The 18,887-nt window shown below is 39.1% G+C and overlaps 1 protein-coding gene across 7 annotated transcripts in view; it reads left to right on the plus strand.

The window, feature by feature from the left end:
• PRKDC (protein kinase, DNA-activated, catalytic subunit) overlaps positions 1-17,625 on the plus strand; it is a 219,931-nt gene extending 202,306 nt beyond the window's left edge. For 6 of the 7 annotated variants that reach the window (XM_072804689.1, XM_072804690.1, XM_072804692.1 and 3 more), the window contains 9 exons: positions 1,385-1,452; positions 2,193-2,413; positions 2,716-2,808; positions 5,283-5,372; positions 5,564-5,635; positions 5,711-5,912; positions 6,690-6,878; positions 7,701-7,840; positions 17,098-17,625. In XM_072804689.1, coding sequence (XP_072660790.1) covers positions 1,385-1,452; positions 2,193-2,413; positions 2,716-2,808; positions 5,283-5,372; positions 5,564-5,635; positions 5,711-5,912; positions 6,690-6,878; positions 7,701-7,840; positions 17,098-17,302 — 1,280 coding nt within the window. In that variant the 3' untranslated portion in view covers positions 17,303-17,625. Of the gene's footprint in view, positions 1-1,384; positions 1,453-2,192; positions 2,414-2,715; positions 2,809-5,282; positions 5,373-5,563; positions 5,636-5,710; positions 5,913-6,689; positions 6,879-7,700; positions 7,841-9,795; positions 9,896-17,097 lie in introns of all 7 variants that reach the window. The other variant, XR_012020234.1, reaches the window with a different exon arrangement.
• The last annotated feature ends 1,262 nt before the right edge of the window (positions 17,626-18,887 follow it).

Genomic DNA, 18,887 nt, shown 5'->3' on the forward strand with positions numbered 1-18,887 from the left:
AAACTGGACTTTAAGGAGAATAGTGGTGTAGCAAGGACTTTTGAGTTCTAAAAACAGGAATATTGGGTTCTTGGCAGTTATTTTTTAAGAACTTAAAATTTCACTATACTTTTTGTCATTATGACAATCTATAATTACTGTGAATTAGTACACTTTACTAAATGTCTACTTATAGTTTTCTTATTTTCCTGCTTATACAAGTATTCAGACTTGCATTTAATAATGTAACTGGTAATTTCTCTGAACATACCATGCTTTGCTTCTACTACATTCTTCAGAAATGTAATATAGGTACAAATGCAAATCCCTTCCTTGGATGTGCATATTGGTCCCATTTAAAATGACAAAGATAAAACAAAAAAAAAACAAAAAAATAAAATAAAATATAAAAAAATAAAATGACAAAGATAAATGATCTACCTTCAGGACAGAATTGTGACTATGAGGATAGAGGCACAGCAGGCTGGTCTGATGTGAACACAGCAAGATTTTTCAAAGAGTCTTTATACATTCCACGTTCTTCATCCTAGAATTTGCCAAAGAAATATTTTATTATGGTTATTCATATTCTCATATAGTGGATATAAGAAAAAATTGGAAAAACACTTTGTGATTATTAACTGCTCTGCATCGCATGAAAGAAAGCTGAATATGTAGGCCTCCTCTTATGCAGCTTGATTCTCCTTGATATAATAGAGTTTTCTAGCTTATTGCATTATTTTTTCTGTTTGGAATTTTTCTACTCTATAATAGGAAGCTATTTTCCATTAGATTGAGAAATAATAGCATTATTTAAAAAAAACTCAAATTTTGTGGGGGGCACTTGAGTAGCTCAGTTGGTTAAGCATCCAACTTTTACTTTCAGGTCAGGTCATGATCTCAAGACTGTGAGATCAAGTCCTGTATCAAGCGCCGCACTTAGGGAATTTGCTTGAGATTCTCTCTCTGCCCCTCCCTCCCCCTTTCATGTGCTTTTTCTCCATCTCTCTCTTTAGAATAAATAAATATTTTTTGAAAGATTTTATTTATTTATTCATTAGAGATACATACACACAGAGACAGAGACATAGGCAGAGGGAGAAGCAGGCACTGTGGGGGAGCCTGATGTGGGACTTGATCCCAAGAATCCAGGATCATGCCCTGAGCCAAAGGCAGATGCTCAACCACTGAGCCACCCAGGCGCCCCAATAAATAAATCTTTTTTAAGGAAGTCAAATGTTTTTAAAATAAAACTTAAAGTAAAAAATTTTATCACAATTTTATTATTATTATCATAAATATTATTATTATTATTATATATTATTATTATATAAACAGGTATATGTTAAAATACAGGGTTCTATAACAAGCTATATTTAAGTAAGGCTTCTGTGGTTTGTCTTAGGTCAGTATGATGGCAAAGGAAAGCCACTACCAGAATACCATGCACGAATCGCTGGGTTTGATGAGCGGGTAGGTGCCAATGTCTGTGACTATTGCCAGTATATGACAAGTTTTGGTGAGTAACTATTGGATGAAGGAAGAGGAAATAGTCATAAATAGCTTCAGGGCCTATTTGTCTTCATTGTACTCTATTCTGTCCTGAAAGTATTTACATAGCAAATCTCTCATCAGTCAAAAATAATTCCTGTAAAGATTATGAATGTGGTGTTTAGTTTTTCAGGTATGAGAATGACATATTTGTCTTTACTAGAGAAAGGAGCTTTCCATCTTGATCTTAAATGCACAGAGTTTTCTGATCCTATTAGTTACTGAAGCTCTTAATACAATGCTTCAGTGCTTTAATGTAACAAATTCAAAGAGTAAACTCTGTGTACATGCTTCAGTGTTTTAATGTAACAAACTCAAAGAGTAAACTGTGTGTGTGTGTCTATTTTAAAACATAGGTAGAGTTAACTTTAGGAAGTTAACATGTTATAAGTTGCTCATTTATAAGGAATTATTTATATCTACATTTTATAAGCAATTATTTGTAACAAGGAATATGAAGTTTCTAGAGGCACAGCAGTAGGACATAAACAGGTAACAAATATTTCCCTGGCACTAGGTTCTGTATTAGTTTTCTGTCACTTCACTGTCTCTTTGAGGAATCTGTACCAACCAGCCTTACTTTTTCTCTTTTGATAATGATACTATCAGTTTTTCTATCAGTTTCTTAGACTGCACCTAAAATATTTTCTTAATTTTTAAAGATAAAAGTAATGGCTTCTATCAGAAAGCCGAAGCGCATTATCATCCGAGGCCATGATGAGAAGGAGTACCCTTTCCTTGTCAAGGGGGGTGAAGATCTGCGGCAGGACCAGAGGATCGAACAACTCTTTGAGGTCATGAATGTCCTCCTTTCTCAGGACACCGCCTGTAGCCAGAGAAACATGCAGCTGAAGACTTACCATGTTATACCCATGACCTCCAGGTGGGACCAGTGCACATAGTCATTCTAGAATAGGTTTTTTTGAGTGTAAATTTTAGGACTGGGCCAAATCCTTGTTTAAGGTTACAGAGATGGGATTTAGTATTTTAGCTTTCATAAAGACAGGGCTATAAACAGAACTAACAAGCACTTGTAGGCGCTTGCCTTTGATTTTCAAACTTAATATGGAGAAAGTAAATGAAGAACTGACTTGAGGAAATCTGCTTTGATTCTACAGAACTTTTTTCTGATGAGGAAAAAGAGGTTTAGGTTTGTGTTCATAAACTATTTATTCTCCTTTTCAGATTAGGACTAATTGAATGGATTGAAAATACTCTTACCTTGAAGGACTTCCTTTTGAGTAACATGTCACGAGAGGAGAAAGCAGCTTATACAAGGTGATGTGGAGCCTACATACTCCTCCTTCAACTCTGCCCAGACATATTGCAAGCCTGTTGCTCCCCAAGCATAATCTCCCTGAGTAATGTTGTTTTAGATTAAGTTCCTCTACCTCATGTTTCCAGTGACATTTCTGGGTCCCTTTTAATTTGGGGCTCTGAGCCACACCCTGGTCAGTTTTCTCCACCTCTGGCTAGATGAATAAACTAAATGGAATAGAGGGTTCCAAACAGTAGCTGCATAGATTCTACCACAATGAAAAAAAAATGGTATTAGCTTTGCAACAACAGTAATGAATATCTTAAGGAAATAAAAAGATTAGCAACTAACATTTAATTAAACATTTTCTGCATGCTAGGTAGTATTCTCAGTTATTAATGTGTGTGAAGTCATTTCTTTCTTACAAAAACCTGCAAATTATTATTAACAGCTCTGTACAGATGAGGAAGTTGAGGCCCAGAGAGTTTATATAACTTGTCATAGGCTGCCCAGCATGTAAGTGGGCTACCTAGGATTATTAGTAATTAATTCTAGGTCATGATATTGGTGCTTTTTATTTTTCTTTACCCTTTTATTATATTTTCCAAGTTTTCAACAACGAACATAGATTTTTAATCAGAAAGCATTTTGGTTTTTTTCTGTAAAGAAAAGTAAGGACAACATTGAAAGACATTTTGAAGAAGGAATTGAGAAGTTTGGATGAAGGAAGAGGAAATGACTGTAATTAGCTTTAAGGCCTGTTTCTTTATATGTACTCTGTTCTGTCCTGAAAGCATTTAAATAGGAGCAAAATTCTCATCAGTCAAAAATGATTTCTGTAAAATTAAGAATATTCTTACCAAAGTCTTGCTTCTGCTAAATAAGGCTGTGTGTACGAACTTTTAATTTCAATCATTTGAGTCCTTTGCCTGCAGTTGTTCTGTGTTCCTTAGAGGACAGGGAAACTGATGGACAGTACTTCCTGGAGTCAGGAAGTCCAGATCTTACTCATGCTAACTTATTCTGACTTTTAGTGGGAATCTTGCAAAACTGACGTGCCCTTTCCTTTGTTCCTATGCCTCCGTGTCTAAGATGGAATAGTAATGTAAAATACATAGGGTAAACATAGGTGTTGGTGGAGTTCAAAGTGCCTTTCAAATACAGAAGTGTATAAATTACTTCTCACTACCTTTTTATAACAAGGCACTTCCAGCCCTCCATTAATAAAATCATTGCTTTTTTTTTTAAAGATTTTTTTAAAAAGATTTAATATTTATTCATGAGAGACACAGAAAGAGAGGCAGAGACATAGGCAGGGAGAGAAGCAGGCTCCATGCAGGGACCCCAAAGCAGGACTCGATCCCGGGACTCCAGGATCACGCCCTGGGCTGAAGGCAGGCGCTCAACCACTGAGCCACCCAGTCATCCCAAATCATTCCTATTTTTTTCTTAATTTGCATGTTGCAGTTTTCTAACCTAAAGATTTTCATTCCAATTGAAACTTGGAGAGAATTTAGATTGAAATGGAGGGTTGTATTGTGAAATTAACTTAGCAACTCAGAAAAGATTCACTTTAAGTAATTGAACTACTAACAGATGAAATAGTTCTATCTTTAGATTTCTTTTTAGGAAAATTTGTTAAATCTTTTGACAAACCCCAAAGTGGCCAGACATACAAAACACATTTCCAACAGCTCACTATGGCTTTTGCCTATGAACCATTACTAAAAATAGCTTTCTAAGTTCAATTCAATGCCATTGTCATTTAAGATAATTCCTTACTGTATTTTTAAAATTTTTTTTTATTGGAATTCAATTTGCCAACATTTAGCATAACACCCAGTGCTCATCCCACAAGTGACCCCTCAGTGCCCATCACCCAGTCACCCCAACTACCCGCCCATCTCCCCTTCCACTATCCCTTGTTCATTTCCCAGAGCCTTGTTGTATTTCATATGGATTTTGTATGTATCTACATGCTGGACATGGTGAAGAAAGAGTGTGACAATTCAAAAAACAGACTTAATCCATCTTCAACGCATAACTTGTCACCTTTTAGTTTGTAGTAGTAATATGGCTTATCATTTCTTGCCTACTTTGAGTAAGTTGCGTGTTGTACTGTCATCCTGTTAAGGTTCTTTTCCACTACCAGATTTTTAGAACCATATGCCTGAATCATAAACACTTATGTTTAATTTATCTTGTTCTCTGTATGGAGTGGGAAATTTATTGTATCTGATCATTTTGTGCCTGAATTTTGGCATAGAAAATGGCTTTGATTTCTTTAGGAGTAACGAACAGTGAATTATGATATATTGAGATTCTAGATCCAGAGTAACATGGGTTCACTGTTAATATTAAATATGATTAAAAGTCATATTTATTTCCCTGGCTCTTCACTATTTTTCAATGAATTCTTGGTGATCTTTGCCACTGAAATCATTATAATGCTAAATATCTTCCTAGTGCTGATTCTCTTTTTCCTACTTATTAGTGATCCCAAAGCACCACCATGTGAATATAGAGATTGGCTGGCAAAGATGTCTGGAAAATATGATGTTGGCGCTTACATGTCAATGTTTAAGTAAGTTTTGTTTTGATTTTCCTTTTTACTAGCTAGTTAATTCTTCTCAAAGTTTCATGTTACTCTTGTTTCTTAGAAAGTTTGCCTCAGATCATCAAAACCTAGTTATTTGATATTTGAGCCTCAGTATAAATTTTAAAGTTCAAGTCCCAGAAATTTGTTCTAATTAGTCATTTCCTATTAAATCATAGGGCAGCTAGTCGTACTGAAACAGTCACATCTTTTAGAAGGAGAGAAAGTAGAGTGCCAGCTGATCTCTTAAAGTAAGTATCCTCCTGATTTTATAAGCCAGCTGGTGGCATAACAGAGACTACAGAGATCATGTCTCCCTCCCCCAGGCGGGCCTTTCTGAAGATGAGCACAGGCCCTGCAGCCTTCCTGGCACTTCGCTCCCACTTTGCCAGTTCTCATGCTCTTATGTGCATTAGCCACTGGATTCTGGGTATCGGAGACAGACATCTGAACAATTTCATGGTAAGCATGGAGACAGGCGGATTGATCGGAATCGACTTTGGACATGCATTTGGATCAGCTACTCAGGTATATGCACCTTGTTCTCATTGTTCTTGGCTGGTTTAGAACCATAGTCATAGGACCTTCTGGAAATGGATAGGTTTTAAAGAAGAAATGACACATCAATTAGCTTGGTTTGTCATAGTCCTTAAATTTGACATTCTTACAGAATAAGGGAGAAGGGAGAATCTCAACTTTGTTTTGGCGTTGTTCAAACGGGTTGCAGAAGGTGTGATGATGAATTATATAATCAAAGCCAAGAATAGAATGTATTTCTATAAAGAGGGAAAACTATAAGGAAATTTTATGAAGCCCTAATCAAAATGTCTTCTACAAGATGTGATATAAATCTCTGACGTTAAACACTGAAGGTTTTTTTTTGTTTTTGTTTTTTAAGATTTTATTTATTCATGAGTGACGCAGAGACATAGGCAGAGAGGGAGAAGCAGGCTCCCCATGGGGAGCCCAATGCGGGACTCCGTCCCAGGACCCTGGGGATCACAAGCTGAGCCAAAGGCAAATGCTCAACCACTGAGCCACCCATGTGCCCCTAAACTCTGAAGTTTTCAATTATACTTGTAAATCTCTGCAGGCTGTGTGATCCTACACACATAGGTTTGTGCATTACAAAGATGATTGTGTTGATTACTCTTGGGCACAGTGGATTCACATCTGTGTAACTAATTTCAAGAAAAGAAGAGTTCATATTTTCACTGTGAATAACTGTGGGAGGATGTTTTGTGCCTTTTCTTTTGAGATTTCTAGTTCGTATGTTCTCCTTCTCATAACTATTTTTTTCTCTAGTTTCTGCCTGTCCCTGAGTTGATGCCTTTTCGTCTGACTCGCCAATTTATCAATCTGATGTTACCAATGAAAGAAGCAGGTGTTGTGTATAGTATCATGGTGCATGCACTGAGAGCCTTCCGCTCACACTCTGACCTGCTTACTAACACCATGGACGTGTTTGTAAAGGAACCTTCCTTCGACTGGAAAGTAGGCTTGTTTATATGCACTTTGCATTTTTATTACAGTATACCAGGGACTGATCTGGGATCTCTTACGTGATAGAAATACATCAGATTGTGTTTATTAATATATTAATGTTGTTTTGTAAAGTATTTCTTAAAATTAACATTTGGGGTCAGTTGGCCTGAAAACCAGATAAAAGACATAATCTTCATTTGGAAAAAAACTGTTCTTTCGTTTGAGTATATTTCTAATGAGGAGTTAATATATATAGACCCATGGGTGATGGTGTATCTGGTTTCTGAGACAACTTTTTTTTTTTTTTAAGATATACAAATTGTTTTTTTTCTTTTCTTTTTTTTTTTTTTTTAAGATTTTACTTATTTATTATGAGAGACACAGAGAGAGAGAGAGACAGAGACACAGAGGGAGAAGCAGGCTCCAAGCAGGGAGCCTGATGTGGGACTCGATCCTGGGACTCCAGGATCATGCCCTGGGCCGGAAGGCAGACGCTTAACCACTGAGCTACCCAGGCGTCCCCGAGACAACTTTTAGTTTAAAATATGTTCCATGTGAGGTTTCTTGATTTGTTGCATAGTGCTTTCTTAAGTATTGAGTTTCTTCATAATACAGCCCAAAAGAATGAAGCTTAGTGAGGGCATCCTTATAGTGTATGGTACCTACTGTCATTGTCACTGTTATGTATAGTACTACTAGAATGTGTATAAAAAGCTATAAAGTTCTCCCCAGTTATAGATGTTTATTTTAAAATCATTACTTGTTCAATCTGTTTGGATGTAATCATATAAACTTAAAATAAGCAGAGAACATCATGTTCTTTTCTTTTAGAATTTTGAACAGAAAATGTTAAAAAAAGGAGGATCATGGATTCAAGAAATAAACGTAACTGAAAAAAATTGGTATCCCCGGCAAAAAATACATTACGCTAAGAGAAAGTTAGCAGGTGCCAATCCAGCAGTTATTACTTGGTAAGATGATTATTTGTGAAGAAAAAAACAAAACGCCAACATACTACTATTTACTGAAGAATTACTAATGTATAATGTGCTGGGTAGTTTTCATTTAGCCTGTGATATTAGCATTATTATCTTCATTTTACAGATGAAAAAAGCATGGCTTGGGGCAGCCTGGGTGGCTCAGTGGTTTAGCACTGCCTTCGGCCCAGGGCCTGATCCTGGAGACCTGGGGTCAAGTCCCACGTCAGGCTTCCTGCATGGAGCCTACTTCTTTTTTTCTTTTTTTTTTTAATTGGAGTTCAGTTTGCCAACATATAGCATAACACCCAGTGCTCATCCCATCAAGTGCCCCCCCTCAGAGCCTGTTACCCAGTCACCGCCACCCCCTGCCCACCTCCCTTTCCACTACTCCTTGTTCGTTTCCCAGAGTTAGGAGTCTCTCATGTTCTGTCTCCCTTTCTGATATTTCCCACTAATTTTTTATCCTTTCCCCTTTATTCCTTTTCACTATTTTTTATATTCCCCAAATGAATGAGACCATATAATGTTTGTCCTTCTCCGATTGACTCATTTCATTCAGCATAATGCCCTCCAGTTCCATTCATGTCGAAGCAAATGGTGGGTATTTGTCATTTCTAATGGCTGAGTAATATTCCATTGTATACATAAACCACATCTTCTTTATCCATTCATCTTTCGATGGACACCGAGTCTCCTTCCACAGTTCGGCTATTGTGGACATTGCTGCTATAAACATCGGGGTGCAGGTGTCCCGGCGTTTCATTGCATCTGTATCTTTGGGGTAAATCCCCAGCAGAGCAATTTCTGGGTCGTAGGGCAGATCTATTTTTAACTGTTTGAGGAACCTCCACACAGTTTTCCAGAGTGGCTGCACCAGTTCACATTCCCACCAACAGTGCAAGAGGATTCCCCTTTCATGGAGCCTACTTCTGTCTCTGCCTCTCTCTCTGTGTGTGTGTGTGTATGTGTGTGTGTGTGTGTGTGTGTGTGTGTGTGTGTCTCATGAATACATAAATCTTTAAAAAAAAAAAAAAACATGGCTTAAGAAAATTGGTTTCTCCAAGGCTGGGCAGGGTCCATATCTCTGAAGGGTGTGTACTTGGCCTCTGCCTTCTTAGCATAGTCTTCAAGCTTCAGGTCGTTGCCTGGAATAACCTGTATCAGTGTGAGGAACAATTGGAACTTTTTTTTTTTTTTTTTTTTTTAAGATTTTATTTGAGAGAGAGCAAGAATGAGAGCAAGCATGAACCAGGAGGGTGGCAGAGGGAGAGAGAGAAACAGACTCCCCACTGAGCAGGAAGCCTGATGTGGGGCCCAGTCCCAGGACCCTGAGATCATGACATGAACCAAAGGCCAACATTTAACTGAGCCAACCAGGTACCCCCAGCAGCAGCATTTTTAGGCAATTGCAATAATATTTTTGTATATCAGAAGAGACTTAGATTCTAAATTTGCTTTTGTACTTTTTAGGACAAACTGTGATCTTGGTAGGCACAGCACACAGGTGTAGAGAATGTAGTATGTGCTTATTAGACAAGAATCCAAATTGGGTTAACCTTCAGGTTAGCTTCAAAAATTTTTCTTGTTGAGGTCTAAAGCAAACAAATTTATAGAAATGTTTCACAAGAGGGAAACAAGTTGGACTTTAAAATTAAGTAATAGTATTCTAATCTGTGATCAGTTGGTCAAGGTACAAATAGTTTTTCCAAAATATGGCTCTGGAAAACGAACAAAGGTGGATCCCTGTCTCACACCATACACAAAAATTAATGCAGAATGGATCAAAGATTTAAATGTAAGAAGTAAAACTACAGGGGTAGATCTTCATGACCTGAATTTGGCAAGAACATCTGCCATTTTTAGGTATAACACCAAAAAGCGGGGGGAGGAGCAAGATGGCGGAAGAGTAGGGTCCCCAAATCACCTGTCTCCACCAAATTACCCAGAAAACCTTCAAAATATCCTGAAAATCTATCAATTCGGCCTGAGATTTAAAGAGAGAACAGCTGGAGTGCTACAGTGAGAAGAGTTCGCACATCTATCAAGGTAGGAAGACGGGGGGGGGGGGGGGGGGGGGAGAAAGAAAGGAACAAAGGCCTCCAAGGGGGAGGGGCCCCGCGAGGAGCCGAGCTGAGGCCGGGGCGAGTGTCCCCGGGACAGGAGAGCCCCGTCCCGGAGACGCAGGAGCTGCACCAACCTTCCCGGGCGGAAAGGGGCTCGCAGGGAGTTGGAGCAGGACCCAGGAGGGCGAGGATGCCCTCGGGTTCCCTGGGACAGTAACAGAGCAACTGCGCGCCCAGGAGAGTGCCCCGAGCTCCCTAAGGGCTGCAGCGTGCACAGCGGGACCCGGCGGGACCTGGAGCGGCTCGGAGGGGCTCGGGCGGCGGCTCCGCGGAGGGGGCTGCGCGGCCCCGGGAGCAGCTCGGCGGGGCTCGGGCAGAGGAAGAGGCTCCGTGCGGAGGGGCCTGCGCGGTTCCAGGAGCAGCTCGGAGGGGCTCGGGCGGCAGCTCCGCGGAGGGGGTTGCGCGGCCCGAGAGCGCGAATCCAACAGCGCAGGCCCCGGAGCACAGGGCGCCGGGACACAGCCCAGGATCCCGCCTCCCCCGGGACAGGCAGAGGCCGGGAGGGCCCAGGACAGCGAGGACGCTCCTGCCCCAGCTGAGCAGATCAGCGGCCCCGCCCCAGAGCCTCCAGGCCCTGCCGACGGAGTTCCTGCCGGAGCTGAATCCAGGTTTCCAGAGCTGCCCAGCCACTGGGGCTGTTCCTCCTGCGGCCTCACGGGGTAAACAACCCCCCACTGAGCCCTGCACCAGGCAGGGGCACAGCAGCTCCCCCAACTGCTAACACCTGAAAATCAGCACAACAGGCCCCTCCCCCAGAACACCAGCTAGACAACTTCCAGGAGAAGCCAAGGGACTTAAAGTACACAGAATCAGAAGATACTCCCCCGTGGTTCTTTTGTTTTGTTTTGTTTTGTTTTGCTTTTTGATTTGTTTCCTTCCCCCACCCCCTTTTTTTTCTCCTTTCTTTTTCTTTCTCTTTTTCTTTTTTTTTTTCGTTTTTTTTTTTCTTCCTTTTTTTCTCTTTCTCTTTTCTTTCATTCTTTCTCTCCTCTCTTTTTCTCTTTTTCCCAATACAACTTGCTTTTGGCCACTCTGCACTGAGCAAAATGACTAGAAGGAAAACCTCACCTCAAAAGAAAGAATCAGAAACAGTCCTCTCTCCCACAGAGTTACAAAATCTGGATTACAATTCAATATCAGAAAGCCAATTCAGAAGCACTATTATACAGCTACTGGTAGCTCTAGAAAAAAGTATAAAGGACTCAAGAGACTTCATGACTGCAGAATTTAGAGCTAATCAGGCAGAAATTAAAAATCAATTGAATGAGATGCAATCCAAACTAGAAGTCCTAATGACGAGGGTTAACGAGGTGGAAGAACGAGTGAGTGACATAGAAGACAAGTTGATAGCAAAGAGGGAAACTGAGGAAAAAAGACAAACAATTAAAAGACCATGAAGATAGATTAAGGGAAATAAACGACAGCCTGAGAAAGAAAAACCTACGTTTAATTGGGGTTCCCAAGGGCGCCGAAAGGGACAGAGGGCCAGAATATGTATTTGAACAAATTCTAGCTGAAAACTTTCCTAATCTGGGAAGGGAAACAGGCATTCAGATCCAGGAAATAGAGAGATTCCCCCCCTAAAATCAATAAAAACCGTTCAACACCTCGACATTTAATAGTGAAGCTTGCAAATTCCAAAGATAAGGAGAAGATCCTTAAAGCAGCAAGAGACAAGAAATCCCTGACTTTTATGGGGAGGAGTATTAGGGTAACAGCAGACCTCTCCACAGAGACCTGGCAGGCCAGAAAGGGCTGGCAGGATATATTAAGGGTCCTAAATGAGAAGAACATGCAACCAAGAATACTTTATCCAGCAAGGCTCTCATTCAAAATGGAAGGAGAGATAAAGAGCTTCCAAGACAGGCAGCAACTAAAAGAATATGTGACCTCCAAACCAGCTCTGCAAGAAATTTTAAGGGGGACTCTTAAAATTCCCCTTTAAGAAGAAGTTCAGTGGAACATTCCACAAAAACAAGGACTGAATAGATATCAAGATGACACTAAACTCATACCTTTCAATAGTAACTCTGAACGTGAACGGGCTTAATGACCCCATCAAAAGGTGCAGGGTTTCAGACTGGATAAAAAAGCAGGACCCATCTATTTGCTGTCTACAAGAGACTCATTTTAGACAGAAGGACACCTACAGCCTGAAAATAAAAGGTTGGAGAACCATTTACCATTCGAATGGTCCTCAAAAGAAAGCAGGGGTAGCCATCCTTATATCAGATAAACTAAAATTTACCCCAAAGACTGTAGTGAGAGATGAAGAGGGACACTATCTCATACTTAAAGGATCTATTCAACAAGAGGACTTAACAATCCTCAATATATATGCCCCGAATGTGGGAGCTGCCAAATATATAAACCAATTATTAACCAAAGTGAAGAAATACTTAGATAATAATACACTTATACTTGGTGACTTCAATCTAGCTCTTTCTATACTCGATAGGTCTTCTAAGCACAACATCTCCAAAGAAACGAGAGCTTTAAATGATACACTGGACCAGATGGATTTCACAGATATCTACAGAACTTTACATCCAAACTCAACTGAATACACATTCTTCTCAAGCGCACATGGAACTTTCTCCAGAATAGACCACATATTGGGTCACAAATCGGGTCTGAACCGATACCAAAAGATTGGGATTGTCCCCTGCATATTCTCGGACCATAATGCCTTGAAATTAGAACTAAATCACAACAAGAAGTTTGGAAGGACCTCAAACACGTGGAGGTTAAGGACCATCCTGCTAAAAGATAAAAGGGTCAACCAGGAAATTAAGGAAGAATTAAAAAGATTCATGGAAACTAATGAGAATGAAGATACAACCGTTCAAAATCTTTGGGATGCAGCAAAAGCAGTCCTAAGGGGGAAATACATCGCAATACAAGCATCCATTCAAAAACTGGAAAGAACTCAAATACAAAAGCTAACCTTACACATAAAGGAGCTAGAGAAAAAACAGCAAATAGATCCTACACCCAAGAGAAGAAGGGAGTTAATAAAGATTCGAGCAGAACTCAACGAAATCGAGACCAGAAGAACTGTGGAACAGATCAACAGAACCAGGAGTTGGTTCTTTGAAAGAATTAATAAGATAGATAAACCATTAGCCAGTCTTATTAAAAAGAAGAGAGAGAAGACTCAATAAAATCATGAATGAGAAAGGAGAGATCACTACCAACACCAAGGAAATACAAACAATTTTAAAAACATATTATGAACAGCTATACGCCAATAAATTAAGCAATCTAGAAGAAATGGACGCATTCCTGGAAAGCCACAAACTACCAAAACTGGAACAGGAAGAAATAGAAAACCTGAACAGGCCAATAACCAGGGAGGAAATTGAAGCAGTCATCAAAAACCTCCCAAGACACAAGAGTCCAGGGCCAGATGGCTTCCCAGGGGAATTTTATCAAACGTTTAAAGAAGAAACCATACCTATTCTCCTAAAGCTGTTTGGAAAGATAGAAAGAGATGGAGTACTTCCAAATTCGTTCTATGAGGCCAGCATCACCTTAATTCCAAAACCAGACAAAGACTCCACCAAAAAGGAGAATTACAGACTAATATCCCTGATGAACATGGATGCAAAAATTCTCAACAAGATACTGGCCAATAGGATCCAACAGTATATTAAGAAAATTATTCACCATGACCAAGTAGGATTTATCCCTGGGACACAAGGCTGGTTCAACATGCGTAAAACAATCAATGTGATTCATCATATCAGCAAGAGAAAAACCAAGAACCATATGATCCTCTCATTGGATGCAGAGAAAGCATTTGACAAAATACAGCATCCATTCCTGATCAAAACTCTTCAGAGTGTAGGGATAGAGGGAACATTCCTCGACATCTTAAAAGCCATCTATGAAAAGCCCACAGCAAATATCATTCTCAATGGGGAAGCCCTGGGAGCCTTTCCCCTAAGATCAGGAACAAGACAGGGATGTCCACTCTCACCACTGCTGTTCAACATAGTACTGGAAGTCCTAGCCTCAGTAATCAGACAACAAAAAGACATTAAAGGCATTCAAATTGGCAAAGAAGAAGTCAAACTCTCCCTCTTCGCCGATGACATGATACTCTACATAGAAAACCCAAAAGTCTCCACCCCAAGATTGCTAGAACTCATACAACAATTCGGTAGAGTGGCAGGATACAAAATCAATGCCCAGAAGTCAGTGGCATTTCTATACACTAACAATGAGACTGAAGAAAGAGAAATTAAGGAGTCAATCCCATTTACAATTGCACCCAAAAGCATAAGATACCTAGGAATAAACCTAACCAAAGATGTAAAGGATCTATACCCTCAAAACTATAGAACACTTCTGAAAGAAACTGAGGAAGACACAAAGAGATGGAAAAATATTCCATGCTCATGGATTGGCAGAATTAATATAGTGAAAATGTCAATGTTACCCAGGGCAATATACACGTTTAATGCAATCCCTATCAAAATACCATGGACTTTCTTCAGAGAGTTAGAACAAATTATTTTAAGATTTGTGTGGAATCAGAAAAGACCCCGAATAGCCAGGGGAATTTTAAAAAAGAAAACCATATCTGGGGGCATCACAATGCCAGATTTCAGGTTGTACTACAAAGCTGTGGTCATCAAGACAGTGTGGTACTGGCACAAAAACAGACACATAGGTCAGTGGAACAGAATAGAGAATCCAGAAATGGACCCTGAACTTTATGGGCAACTAATATTCGATAAAGGAGCAAAGACTATCCATTGGAAGAAAGACAGTCTCTTCAATAAATGGTGCTGGGAAAATTGGACATCCACATGCAGAAGAATGAAACTAGACCACTCTCTTGCACCATACACAAAGATAAACTCAAAATGGATGAAAGATCTAAATGTGAGGCAAGATTCCATCAAAATCCTAGAGAAGAACACAGGCAACACCCTTTTTGAACTTGGCCATAGTAACTTCTTGCAAGATACATCCACGAAGGCAAAAGAAACAAAAGCAAAAATGAACTATTGGGACTTCATCAAGATAAGAAGCTTTTGCACAGCAAAGGATACAGTCAACAAAACTCAAAGACAACCTACAGAATGGGAGAAGATATTTGCAAATGACATATCAGATAAAGGGCTAGTTTCCAAGATCTATAAAGAACTTATTAAACTCAACACCAAAGAAACAAACAATCCAATCATGAAATGGACAAAAGACATGAACAGAAATCTCACAGAGGAAGACATAGACATGGCCAACATGCATATGAGAAAATGCTCTGCATCACTTGCCATCAGGGAAATACAAATCAAAACCACAATGAGATACCACCTCAAACCAGTGAGAATGGGGAAAATTAACAAGGCAGGAAACAACAAATGTTGGAGAGGATGCGGAGAAAAGGGAACCCTCATACACTGTTGGTGGGAATGTGAACTGGTGCAGCCACTCTGGAAAACTGTGTGGAGGTTCCTCAAACAGTTAAAAATATACCTGCCCTACGACCCAGCAATTGCACTGTTGGAGATTTACCCCAAAGATACAAATGCAATGAAACGCCGGGACACCTGCACCCCGATGTTTATAGCAGCAATGGCCATGATAGCCAAACTGTGGAAGGAGCCTCGGTGTCCAACGAAAGATGAATGGATAAAGAAGATGTGGTTTATGTATACAATGGAATATTACTCAGCTATTAGAAATGACAAATACCCACCATTTGCTTCAACGTGGATGGAACTGGAGGGTATTATGCTGAGTGAAGTAAGTCAGTCGGAGAAGGACAAACATTATATGTTCTCATTCATTTGGGGAATATAAATAATAGTCAAAGGGAATATAAGAGAAGGGGGAAGAAATGTGTGGGAAATACCAGAAAGGGAGACAGAACGTAAAGACTGCTAACTCTGGGAAACGAACTAGGGGTGGTAGAAGGGGAGGAGTGCAGGGGGTGGGAGTGAATGGGTGACGGGCACTGGGTGTTATTCTGTATGTTAGTAAATTGAACACCAATAAAAAATAAATTAAAAAAAAAACACCAAAAAGCATAAGGAAGAAAAAAAGAATAGATAAATTCATCAAAATTTAAAAATTTTGTGCTTTACAGGATACCATCATGAAAGTAAAAAGACAACCTCACAAGAATGGGAAAAAATATTTAAAAGTCATAGCTGATAAGGGACTTGTATTTAGAATACATTAAAAAAAAAACTAACACTATAACTCAATAAAAAGATAATCCAATTTAAAAATGACCAAAGGATTTGAGCAGACATTTCTTTAAGAGGATATACATATGGGAAGATGCTTAAAATTATTATTACAAATGAAATACCACTTCATACCCACTAGAATGGCTATAATAATAAAATGGCATACAGAGGTGCCTGGGTGGCACAATTGGTTGAGCGTCTGACTCTTGGTGTCAACTCAGCTCATGATCTCAGGGTTGTGAGATCAAGCCCCATGTTGGGCTCCACATTCAATACAGTCTCCTTGGGTCTCTCTCCCCCTCCCTTCCCCCTCCTCTCTTTCTCTCTGAAATAAATCAGTGTTTAAAAAAATGAAATATAGTACAATGTGGAAGAATGTGGAGAAATTAGAGCCCTTGTATGTTGCTATTAAGAATGTAAAATGGTGCAGCTGCCATGAAAAACAGTGGCAGTTTCTCAAAAAGTTAAATAGAATTACCATTTGGCCCTGTAATTCCACCCCTAAATACAAACCAAAGAGAAATGAAAGTGTACATTTACACAAAAACTTGTAGACAATTTTTTTTAATACTTACATTTAAATTCTGTTAGAATTTTTTTATTAGGTGAGCTTTATTTTTTAAAAAGAATCTCCACACCCAATAGGGGGACTGTTAACTACAACCCTGAGATCAGGAGTCACATGTCCTATCAATTAAGCCAACTAGGCACCTGTAGGTAGACAAGTTTTAATAGCAACATTATTCATGTTCTATGTTTCAACAAATCCAGTCTCTTGATTTTAAGGTTATAAGCCACAGAAAATATTCTATAAGTGATAAGAGGGAATGTTTGGATAAGATAGCCAGGAATGCAAGCAACAAAGGGAAAATAATGAATGGTTCATGTTTTTGTATTTGTTTAATCTTTTTTCCAGCGATGAGCTGTTCCTGGGCCATGAGAAGGCACTTGCCTTTGGAGATTATGTGGCTGTAGCACGAGGAAGCAAAGATCACAACATCCGTGCCCAACAACCAGAGAATGGACTGTCAGAAGAGGCTCAAGTAAAGTGCTTGATTGACCAGGCAACAGACCCCAACATTCTTGGCAGAACTTGGATAGGATGGGAGCCCTGGATGTGAAGAACTATGAGAGTCAGCAGATAAACAAGCATGAAAGTGGTTAAAGTATCTCCTAAACTTTCATCTATAGCCATCAATTTTCCTGAAGCACTGAAGGGAAGAAATCTATTTAGTGGCAAAGTCTTATAGCAGGAGTTTAATCAAGACCATGATGAATAAGTGAATATTGATATGAATGATTAGGTTACGATTATGATAGACTTAAAGTAGGAAAATCTACATCTAGGTTCATACAAGTATTAAATCAAGAATATAGCATATTGCAAAGTGCTACAACTTAGATAAACCAGCTCTCTTAATAAATGGTGTAAGTATGAACATTCCATGCAGTGTTCTCATTAGTAATTATGTTCATTGGAAATAAGACCCAGAAGACTTCATCACTAAGATTTTATGAGAGTGAAGCCAAAAGCATGATAAGGTGTTATATTAGTAGTATAGGAATCATAATGAATGATACAGCTTATAATACTTAGAAATGATTGCTTTTGATATTTTAGGGTATTTTTAGGCCATTTTCTTTCATTTTATTCTCTTCTAATTTAGACATTTCATGATAGATTTGTTCTCCAAAAGAGAAAGTATTTAGCAGAGAGGAAAAACCTTGGTCTTAGCACTCACTTTTGCTGTTCATATCCACAACAGGAAGGTAGATAACAGTGCTTGGCATCTCAGCCTCAGGATTTCTAACTTCAGGAATTGCAAGTATGATGATAGGGATAGCATACAGCATTTCAATTCTAGGGAAAAAAAACAAAAACTAAACAAACCCCTATTGGAACTGAATTCCTTATTTGGAGACAAAACATACATTCTAGGGGTGCCTGGGTGGCTCAGTGGTTGAGCGTCTGCCTTTGGCTCAGGGCGTGATCCTGGAGTCCCAGGATTGAGCCCTGCATGGGGCTCCCTGCATGGGGCTCCCTGCATGGAGCCTGCTTCCCCTCTGCCTGTGTCTCTGCCTCTCTCTCTCTCTCTCTCTGTCTCTCATGAATAAATAAATAAAATTTTAAAAACACATGTTCTAAAACAGCAAGATCAAATTATGAGACACAAAAATAGGTTCCTTTCCTTCACAGAATCTCTGCCTCTCCTCTAAGCCTGCACATACCTGAACTGTTTTCAGGTTGGCTCTGAGCTTTCTGTTACTGTTTGTCTTTAAACAATTATATTTGGAGACTTTTGTGTGCTTTTGAAAAATAATAAATTTAGGAACATGAAACATTAAAATTTCTCCCAAAGTAATATAGCTCTTATGTAGTTTCAAAAACAAAATAGTCACTTTATATTTCATTATACTAATTGTCATTTTGAGAAATACAGGTTGAATACATTATGACATTAAAAATAAACCATTGTATTCTCAACAAATGGTATCATAATCAAAGAAATTTCATCTCAAAAGAAAAATAAGTGATCATGTATGTGAAAATCCAGTAAACACATGATCTAGTAAATATTATTTGCTAAGCACAAAAACCAGAACAAACTACCTTGGTGTTGATTATATTTTCTATCACAACTTAACTAACCATTTTTGCTTATGTCTTGATAATGTGGGATGTATTCATTGACTAGATCCCATGTT

The sequence above is a fragment of the Canis lupus genome, chromosome 28, assembly GCF_048164855.1.
Source record: "Canis lupus baileyi chromosome 28, mCanLup2.hap1, whole genome shotgun sequence".
Classification (NCBI taxonomy): domain Eukaryota; kingdom Metazoa; phylum Chordata; class Mammalia; order Carnivora; family Canidae; genus Canis; species Canis lupus.